At 46.6% G+C, this 9,707-nt stretch overlaps 2 protein-coding genes across 2 annotated transcripts; one reads left to right on the forward strand and one right to left on the reverse strand.

The window, feature by feature from the left end:
• Nucleotides 1-2,826: 2,826 nt before the first annotated feature.
• Nucleotides 2,827-4,067, reverse strand: LOC128425097 (growth arrest and DNA damage-inducible protein GADD45 gamma-like). Its single transcript, XM_053411599.1, has 3 exons — nt 3,967-4,067; nt 3,645-3,852; nt 2,827-3,532 (listed from the first exon to the last, which is right to left on the reverse strand). The coding sequence occupies exons 1-3, from the start codon at nt 4,065-4,067 to the stop codon at nt 3,419-3,421; spliced, it is 423 nt and encodes a 140-aa protein (XP_053267574.1). The 3' UTR covers nt 2,827-3,418.
• A 3,933-nt stretch (nt 4,068-8,000) lies between these two features.
• On the forward strand, nt 8,001-9,616 carry gadd45gb.1 (growth arrest and DNA-damage-inducible, gamma b, tandem duplicate 1). Its single transcript, XM_053411598.1, has 3 exons — nt 8,001-8,206; nt 8,320-8,527; nt 8,640-9,616. The coding sequence occupies exons 1-3, from the start codon at nt 8,064-8,066 to the stop codon at nt 8,751-8,753; spliced, it is 465 nt and encodes a 154-aa protein (XP_053267573.1). The 5' UTR covers nt 8,001-8,063; the 3' UTR covers nt 8,754-9,616.
• Nucleotides 9,617-9,707: the final 91 nt, after the last annotated feature.

Raw genomic sequence — 9,707 nt, forward strand, 5'->3', positions numbered from 1 at the left:
CTGATTGTGTCATTTATTGATAGTTTGATCAAATGTGTAATTTAAAGATAAATTCATCTGTAAACAAACAAATAAAAATAAATGAATTTAGACCGAGGAGGCTGCATGATGCCTGTTTCCAAGGCAACCTGCTAAACCAAAACAACAACAAACTAAAAAGTCATCCTCACACACACACACACACACATACACACACACACACACACACACACACACACACACATACACACACACACACACACACACACACACTCTCTGCCTGCAGCCCATCATCACCATCTGCTGCAGCTCTGCGCCCCACAGAAAAGACTTTGTGAGGAGGAGGAGGAGGAAGAGGAGGGGGAGGAGGAGGAGGGGAGGAGGAGGAGGAGGAGGAAGAGGAGGAGCAGGAGGCTTTTACTCTGAAAGGACACTTGAGAAGCAGCATGTGCTGCAGCGACCGAGCTCTATGAGCAGGTTGAGGTCGAGGCCATCAGGGTTCAGGGTGACAGAGTTCAGACACAGAAGAATATGAAGAGTGTATTTTTAATAAGGAACAGAGTATTTGTACTTTTCTGTTTGTGAGTATCTGAAGCCTTCATGACCTTCATGGACCGAGCTGCAGTTTGATCCTGTTTCAGAAAGTAACGTGACGCTAATGCAAAATGCAATATGCACAAGAAAGGTAACGACTGGAGTATCTCAGTAGTACTCGTAGTACTTACACAAGTACATGAACAGTGCATTTGAGTAAGTGTGGTCAAACAGCAGCTGGCCTCTTGCTAGCTGTTTCCCCCTGTTTCCAGTCTCTATGCTAAGCTAAGCTACAGTCTAACTCTTTACTCTTGTGGAGGGTTAAGAACAGCAGGTTGTTGAGCCCTATGAGGCAAACTGTGCTTTGTGAATATGAACAACACAAATAAAGTTTGAGTGATTGACTCCAGCTGACAACTAGAGAGAGATCTCCTGATGCTCGTGATGCAAGAGGTTTCAGCTCCGGTCGTGTTTCTGCTGCGGGGGGGATGATGCTCTTAGTCAGGATTTGGTTGTGAATGGATGAATGACAGCCGGCTTGTGCCGGGCCTCCTCCTCCTCCTCCTCCTCCTCCTCCTCCTCCTCCTCCATCCACTCCTCTCTCCAGCTCCCTTTCTCCTCGTCATTAAATTGCTCAGCAGATGGAGCGAGTGCAGGGATGGTTGCTGTGGAGATTTAAAGGGATGATTAGGTATCAGCTGTTTCTACCTTTTCCTTTTTCTTTCTTTCTTTCTTTCTCCTCTGACACGAAGGGTTTGTGTGTTTGTGCAACAAAGGAAAGTAGAACACAACCACACAGACTGGATCAGTGTCTCTTCTCATTCCTCAGTCTGTGAGGCCTTAATGTTTAATTCTGTAAAAATGCTGCAATCTACACGTAAGCATCATATCCAACTACAAAGGAGGTGAAAGTGTGTGTTTGTGTGTGTGTCTGTGTGTGTCTTTCTGTCGGGGGGGGGGGGTGCAGCAGCTGTTGGCTACACAATGAATGGCAGGGACGTGCGACACACAGTGACTATAGAGTTTGAATCCACAGACACAAAAGCCTCTTAAAGCTTCTGAATCACAAAACCCCGGAGTGTGCCAGGAGCAGGAGATCAACTTCTTTACTCTGCAGCTTCAGCTCCACGCTTCTTGACTTTCTGAAAAACACTTCACGTTCACAATCACCGTTACACATAAGTCTGGAAAAAAAACCACAACTTCCTGTGCATCATCAGAATCTGACCAGAAAATACAACTTGACCAAAATGCTGCAGATTGTACACGTCTGTGCAGTTATTTAGGAACTGACATGTTGGCTTTGTTGCATTAGCATGATGCTACAGTGCATGGTGCAGTCACCTGGTTTGTGTGCATGCAACTGCAGGTCTTTGAACATCCATAATACTAAGACACACCCTGCACTTGGTTTTACTTTGTGCAGGAGCCCTTCTTTGACTGAATGAGCAAACTGTCTGCAGCTGCTGTCGGCACAAGATAAACCTTCTGATCATTTAAAGGAAACGTTCTTACAGAGGAAATGTGTTTTCTTCTTGAAGGTTACAAAGCTCCTGCTCATGCATGTGCTCTAAACATGCAGCGACGGCCTGCAAGTGGTCGGCTGAGCTACAAGAACAACAGAGGAAGGAAAGTGACATCGAATAGAGTGACTCGTTTCTTTCAGTCTGAGACATAAATCACAACTTCCCCAAAGTCTGAGGTGCACGACTAAAGGGAAATGTCTGAAGAGATTCTGATCATAAGGGGAAATATGTTGTTAAAGATGTAAAGATGAGTGAGTTCAGGCAGCAGGTCACCGAGGTCAGGTCACCTCCGTACAGCAGGACCTCTCAGTCGCCTTCAAAAAGTCAACATATCCTTAAAATCCAGTTTTCAGAGTTCAAATCAGAATCAGAGCTGAAAGCACGTTGCTCAGAGGCAGGAAGAGAAAGAGAACGAGCTCAGAAGGTCAAAAGGTCAAAGTAAGAGTCCACTTGGGACTCCAGGCAAGAAGAAGAAAAGGTTTAAAAAAACAGTCGAAGAGCAAAACTTGCTTCAAATGTTTTATTTGTAGGTTTTCATCCGACAACAGATTCAGGTTTTCAGTGAACAAGTCATTTAATTTGACAAAGTGAAAACAACAGAGCTGAAGTGAAACCTTCAGGAAGTAGTTTATCTTTAGTTTTAACTTTCAGTTTTCAAGATTCAAGATCAAATTTACACAAGTTTTCATTTTAACACTTTTTCATTTTTGTTGCCATTGTTAAATCTCCAAAGTGAAACTTTTAGAGAAAAGACATTTTCTTCTTATTTTTTATGTTTATCTTTTTTAAATCATTGTTAAATTTTCTAAAGTAAAAACCTTTAGATCCTTTTTTTAAAGACTTTTTTTAATAATATTTTCATGTCATCGTTAAATTTCTAAAGTGAAACCTTTAGAGAATTAAGACCATTCTGGAAAGTGGGAAACATTTGCGCTGATTGCAACTGATGTCGTGTTGCTCAGCGAAGAGGACACTTTTAAAAAAGTCTCTTTTTAAAAAGGCCTCTTCCTCCGCACCGCTTCTTCTCCTGCTGCGCGTGCGTGTCAACGTGCGACGTTTGCTCTGTGGAACCACAGGACGCAGAACTCGCTTCTCCTTCCTCTCCAAACCTCATCCGCACAAAGAATGAGGGTCGCTAGTCGCTCTTGTAGCATGCCCGACCTCGTTCACATAAAGAATGAGAGTCATCTGGGCATGGACGGGACAAGAGGCGACGGTTCACGGGGGCCCCTCCTCGGGGCCGGCGCCGTGCTGCCTGGACGGGAAACCTCCTCAGGAGTATCCAGGGATGAGTAGAAACAGGGTCATCCTCATCGGGATGAGTATTTCATGATAAGAAGCTTCACAGCATCTGAGCAAGAGAGGAGCCGGGGCCCCGATCAGCGGGCGGGGAGGCTGACCTCCGGGACCCAGTCGTTCAGACGCCGGCTCTCCTCACAGAACAGGTGCAGCTTCTCCAGAGCAGGGTCCTCCCAAGAGCCCTCAGCTGGGTTCTGTTCACACAAGGGGAGGAAGAGGGGTTAGTGTCACGTGTCTCACACACACACACATCTGGAGCAGAGGAGTGAAGGATGAGGCTGAGTGGACGGAGGTCTGGGTACATACCGTGATGAGGACGCAGTGAGCGTCTTCCAGCTGCTCCGCCTTGTCTCCAACGAGCTCAGCCAGACGCTGCACGTCGCTCACTCGGATGATGCTGATGTCGTTGTCGAAGCAGAAGGACTGGATGAGGGTGAAGTGGATCTGCAGAGCGATGTCACACTCGAACTGCTCGTCCGTGGCCAGGACGCAGAAGGACACACTGTCCGGGTCACTGTGGACAAAGAGAAGACACTTCCTGTTAGCTGCGGCTCTCAGATCCAGATCAATTAGAGTCATATAAACATATATATGGATATAAAGTCCTGTTTCAGTCCTGTTTACTTACTCAGTCATGATCTTCGCGCTCTCGTAGACTCCGGCGGTGACTCGGTTCTCGCTCTGAGCGCAGAGCAGAGCTTCCTTCAGGGATTTTCCAGGAGACTCCATGTTTATATCTCACAGTTCAGCTGAGGTGATCAGGATGTTCAGAGAAGGGTGTTTGTGCTGCTTCCTGGAGTCGGCCACCATTTATACTGCCGACCCGGCACACGCTCACTCCCCGATTGGCTGGTGGCGGCACAATGGCCACAACAGGCCTGCAGCCGCCTCCCCACCCTCAGGGACGCGTGCCTATAGAAAGTCTTAGAAAGTCGGGGGCAGCTTCGGTTGAAAGGCTCAGATGTAGAAAGTCTCTGACCTTTAAATTAGTCTTTGAACGTACAGGAATAATGAAACCACACAGGAGGAGCAGTGCTAGAAGGCCTGAATGAATCAGAAGTGAAGATTGACTCCAAACTGCTGGAGGAATAAACACTGATGTTTACAGGTTACAGAAGCCTGTTTTACATTCATGTCTTTATATCTATATATATCTATAAATGTATAAATACCAAAACAGGGAGTAGGCTGAAGTAATAGCTTATTATTCCTTCTTTCTACACACAGATTTAATTCAATGGCAACTCTGTAAGTTCTGAAACTTCGGTGAGTCCGTCGAAAACTTTCGATTTCTTCAAAATATCTCAGTTTTGTATTATTTTAAACATTTATTTAACTTTTAAAGTGAGCTAGATGTTTTAGTTCCTGATCATTCACCATTAAGACACATTTTTAACCATCCTCACACATTGCTGTAGATGTTACTCTATACAGTATATTATGTATATTCCACATGATATCTGTACAGGAGACTAGTGGCTGTCTAGTTTCACAGATTCTCTTTCTCTCTCTGAGCTGAACCCAAGGTCAGGTTATAGATAAAGGACAAACAGGACATTGTAGTGTCTTCACTCAGGGACGTTCATATCTAACTCAGAGGCTCCAGACAGAGAGACACCAACTCAGGACGTGAGGACACAGTGTGATTTAGGAATGAATACAAGTGGCCTTCTTCAAATCTGATCTTTATGATATTGATAGTCTTACTTGTAGTGTTTATCATCTGATTACCCCTGGACTGTGATTTATAATTATTCGATATCTGAACTTGAAGTAATAAATAAATGTTTTTTTAAAGTTTGTAAAGATCCTGAAAAAGTTCTGAGGACTTTTGCAGAGCTCTTGTTTTCCAGATCCCGAGACATCCAATAAAAACTTTTTGTTGACATTTGTCAAAGACAGTAACTTTCTATACTAATACTCTGTAGCGCCCCCCCCCTCCCCCCTCTCCAGTTGTGCACGACTTTTATTTGACTCGTGACCAACTCCACTGTCTGAACTGTTTCTTGTAGATTGTGGCACGCGCCGCTGATTTGCATGCGTAAAGCCGGACCTCAGTCGAGGCGCGTGGCATCTGGAGATGCGTGCGCGCTTTATCGCCCTGTCTGCATCTCTCTCCATGGCAACCTCGAGATACCGTCTGTCCCCGGGGAGGAGGCGAGGACAGGCGGGACAAAGGACGCGAGGCAGGGCCGGGCAGCACCTGCTGGGCGCGAGCCCCGCACCTTTCCATTCCGCTGCTCAAAGGATTTATGACTGATCCCAGATCCGAACGCACAAGTTTAGCCAAACGTATTTAGGTTTGTTGAGTCTCTGCAGCTTTATGACTCAGAAAAACTAAAACAACACTTTTCTACATCTCCATCCTCGACTATATTCTCCCAACCCTGTTTTAGAATACACATCACGTTTAGGTTTATAGAGTTTTTGCAGCTTTGTAGCTCAGAAAACGTATTTAATGAAGGAACAGCAAATTTCCATGAGTCCTATTTTCTCCTGAACGCATTAGAGGCTTTTATCCGAACTACTTTAGAGCTTCAGACACTTTCATCCTCAGATGTTCGGAGCTGCGCCGCAGGTCAACACAGCTTGACCAGCAACACCTGTCGCGCGCGGCCTCCGTCTGGCAGATGTGCTTCAGCAACAATGGGTCGGTATCGATTTGCACGCGCCTGCCCTGTGGCCATGCAAGCTGATCCTTCCTCAAATAGCCCAGAGTGAGTCTCCATCAGCTGGATCCATCACCTCCTCCTCCTCCTCCTCCTCCTCCTCCTCCTCCTCCTCCTCCTCCTCCTCCTCCTCCTCCTCCTCATTCAGTCCAGCTGATGAGTTTCACTGCAAGACACGAACACATGATTCTGTTGCTGCAGCAGCGAGCAGATAAGAAACTAAACACACACACACGTTGTGTTTCTATACACGTTTTACAGCTCGAACTGAAAGTGATGTGGATCTGCCGTCGCGAGTCTGGAGATAAGAAAGTTTAGAGCATAATTTCTCCTCTTTGCGATTCAAATTTAATCAAAACTCAGACAACAGGCTGGCGGATGTGGAGACGTGTGGACAAAGGAGCGGCGCGCCCTGGGGTCGGGGTTGACCTGGGTTTAGGAGAGAGGGGAGGAGGGGGCTGGGGGTTGAGCTCCCTCCCCTCATAGCGACAGTCCTCCATCTGCCGCTCGGCCTCCCGTGGAACAATAGCGCTGAATCAATCACCGCCAACCTGTGTCTCCTGCACGCCAGCCCCCTCCTGTATTAACGCAGCAGTGGCAGCAGGCCTGACCTGGTGTGTGTTGGATTATCACGCAGCTAAAGAATAAGCAGATAAGCACGAGCTGTTGGACAGAAACCGCTCGGTCACTGAAATAGACGCGTGCGTAAAAGTTGGGTTGAGCGTAAAAGTGACCAGGAGGAAAGTCGCCAGAAAAAAACTGTGGGTTTATAAAAAGCTGCAAATAAACACATTATACTAAACTTAATACTAAATGAAAGCACATGCACACGTGTATACTGGTGACAGATTACTTTATGAGTGGAAATTACTCGTGCGTAAAAGTTTGATTGTGCGTAAAAGTGATTAGGATCCAACAGAAAGTTTAGCTTCACGTAAACTCATTCCTCTAAATACAAAACAAATACACACACTACTGGGTTGAAAGTTCTCAATGAGTGGAAACTGCGAGCGCGTAAAGTTTCTCCACGATTGGAAAAAAGCAGAAAGTTGCAGAAAGCATTTGCTGAATTTATGCAGCGAATCTCAGACAAAACAATAGTTGACAAGTTGTCGTGCAGAGTTCAGCCCGTGTGGCCCCTGAACTCCCCAGAGTAAATAAATAAGAACCGAGCAGGGAGACTCTGGACAGCTGATGTCCACGTGGTACGCGGTGCAGAGTGCGCCGCACGCACAGCGTTCTGGCACGCGCTGCTCATTTGCATGTGTATGGAGGAGCGTGATAATAGAAGGCTTCTGTGCGCACAATAGAGGCCGTTTTATGGCCAGTCCTCGAGTCCACAGATGGCATCATCCACCTGCCCTTTCTCCCTGCTGCTCGTGGAGGAGGGGGTTTGTGTGTGTGTGTGTGTGTGTGTGTGTGTGTGTGTGTGTGTGTGTGTGTGGAGGGGAGGGGGGGTGCTGGGCTTCACACTTTCACCATGTTGTGGCCAAAATAATGTTGTTAAAGTCTGAAATGCAAGAATCATCACTGGAAGTTTGTTTATTTGTCTTTAAACTTCGTTGTGGTCGAAAAAATACGCATGTTTGCACTTTTGTAGTTCATAAATGTGCATGTGCAACGTAAAGAGACTTTTGTGTTTCTTTATAAACGTGCAGATAAACACACTTGTGTGCAAACGTGCAACTTTGCGTGTAGATTCTCGAGCTGTGTTCTAAGTCATTTGCGTTAAAGTTCTGCAAAGTGCACGAACTTTTTTGTTTTTGTAAGAAGCTATTTTTAGTGTGAGGCCAGGCTGCATGCGCTCAGAGGGGGGGCGTGCGTGGCACGATGACCCCCATCAATCTGCCACGAGCCGGAGTGTGACAATGGCATTATCATACCAATACACCATTCAGCCTCAGCCAATCAGGGCGCAGCGCTTTCACTGCGCCGCACGAGCTGCAGAGTATAAAGAGAGGGAGGCTGCAGCCCTCCACTCACTCCGCTGCAGACTCAGCTCTCCGAACAAACTCTCTGAAATCTCCCTGTGCGGAATAACTTCATCATCTTCATCATGACTCTTGAGGAGGTTCTGATCCAGAAAACCGCCGAGCGTGCCCAGTGCACCGGCCAAGCCCTGGAGGAGGTCCTGGTGTCGGCCAAAGACAACCAGTCTCTCACCGTGGGTGTCTACGAGTGCGCCAAAGTTATGAATCTGTAAGTATGAGACTCAGCTGAAGAGAGAAAGTTTATTCTGCAGATTCAGATTCTTGTTTGTTTGTGTTTTGGATGAAATCTCATGAGCCTCTCTTCCTCCTTGTTTCCCACAGTGATCCGGACAGTGTGTCCTTCTGCGTCCTGGCCACGGACGAGCAGTTCGAGTGTGACATCGCTCTGCAGATCCACTTCACCCTCATCCAGTCCTTCTGCTTCGACAACGACATCAGCATCATCCGAGTGAGCGACGTGCAGCGTCTGGCTGAGCTCGTTGGAGACGAGGCGGAGCAGCTGGAAGACGCTCACTGCGTCCTCATCACGGTATGTACCCAGACCTCCGTCCACTCAGCTTCATCCTTCACTCCTCTGCTCCAGATGTGTGTGTGTGTGAGACACGTGACACTAACCCCTCTTCCTCCCCTTGTGTGAACAGAACCCAGCTGAGGGCTCTTGGGAGGACCCTGCTCTGGAGAAGCTGCACCTGTTCTGTGAGGAGAGCCGGCGTCTGAACGACTGGGTCCCGGAGGTCAGCCTCCCCGCCCGCTGATCGGGGCCCCGGCTCCTCTCTTGCTCAGATGCTGTGAAGCTTCTTATCATGAAATACTCATCCCGATGAGGATGACCCTGTTTCTACTCATCCCTGGATACTCCTGAGGAGGTTTCCCGTCCAGGCAGCACGGCGCCGGCCCCGAGGAGGGGCCCCCGTGAACCGTCGCCTCTTGTCCCGTCCATGCCCAGATGACTCTCATTCTTTATGTGAACGAGGTCGGGCATGCTACAAGAGCGACTAGCGACCCTCATTCTTTGTGCGGATGAGGTTTGGAGAGGAAGGAGAAGCGAGTTCTGCGTCCTGTGGTTCCACAGAGCAAACGTCGCACGTTGACACGCACGCGCAGCAGGAGAAGAAGCGGTGCGGAGGAAGAGGCCTTTTTAAAAAGAGACTTTTTTAAAAGTGTCCTCTTCGCTGAGCAACACGACATCAGTTGCAATCAGCGCAAATGTTTCCCACTTTCCAGAATGGTCTTAATTCTCTAAAGGTTTCACTTTAGAAATTTAACGATGACATGAAAATATTATAAAAAAAAGTCTTTAAAAAAAGGATCTAAAGGTTTTTACTTTAGAAAATTTAACAATGACAAAAAATATTATTAAAAAAAGTTTTTGGGAAAAGCATCTAAAGGTTTCACTTTAGATTTTTAACAATGATTTAAAAAAGATAAACATAAAAACAAGAATAAAATGTCTTTTCTCTAAAGGTTTCACTTTGGAAAATGGATGAAATACGTAAATGTACAAGATGATGTCCTGAATGCTTCATGTCAGAGAAACAGAAGAATCTGCTTCTCTTGTTGGAAACTATTTAATATTGTCAACACGTTTGTGTGAAATGATAAAATCAACAAATCATAATCTCGGTGTTTTGTGTTTACTTTCTCTCCTAAACAACACGCGTCATCCGAAGTTGCGTGTTTGCAGTTTCACACTCTGCAGTATGTTTGCG

The sequence above is a fragment of the Pleuronectes platessa genome, chromosome 19 (genome assembly GCF_947347685.1).
Source record: "Pleuronectes platessa chromosome 19, fPlePla1.1, whole genome shotgun sequence".
NCBI lineage: Eukaryota > Metazoa > Chordata > Actinopteri > Pleuronectiformes > Pleuronectidae > Pleuronectes > Pleuronectes platessa.

Coding starts and splice junctions, on each gene's coding strand:
- LOC128425097 (XM_053411599.1), bottom strand. CDS start 4,067: ATGGAGTCTCCTGGAAAATCCCTGAAGGAAGCTCTGCTCTGCGCTCAG. Junction 3,853..3,966: donor AGCGCGAAGATCATGACTGA/GTAAGTAAACAG, acceptor CTTTGTCCACAG/TGACCCGGACAGTGTGTCCT. Junction 3,533..3,644: donor CTCACTGCGTCCTCATCACG/GTATGTACCCAG, acceptor TTGTGTGAACAG/AACCCAGCTGAGGGCTCTTG.
- gadd45gb.1 (XM_053411598.1), top strand. CDS start 8,064: ATGACTCTTGAGGAGGTTCTGATCCAGAAAACCGCCGAGCGTGCCCAG. Junction 8,207..8,319: donor TGCGCCAAAGTTATGAATCT/GTAAGTATGAGA, acceptor TGTTTCCCACAG/TGATCCGGACAGTGTGTCCT. Junction 8,528..8,639: donor CTCACTGCGTCCTCATCACG/GTATGTACCCAG, acceptor TTGTGTGAACAG/AACCCAGCTGAGGGCTCTTG.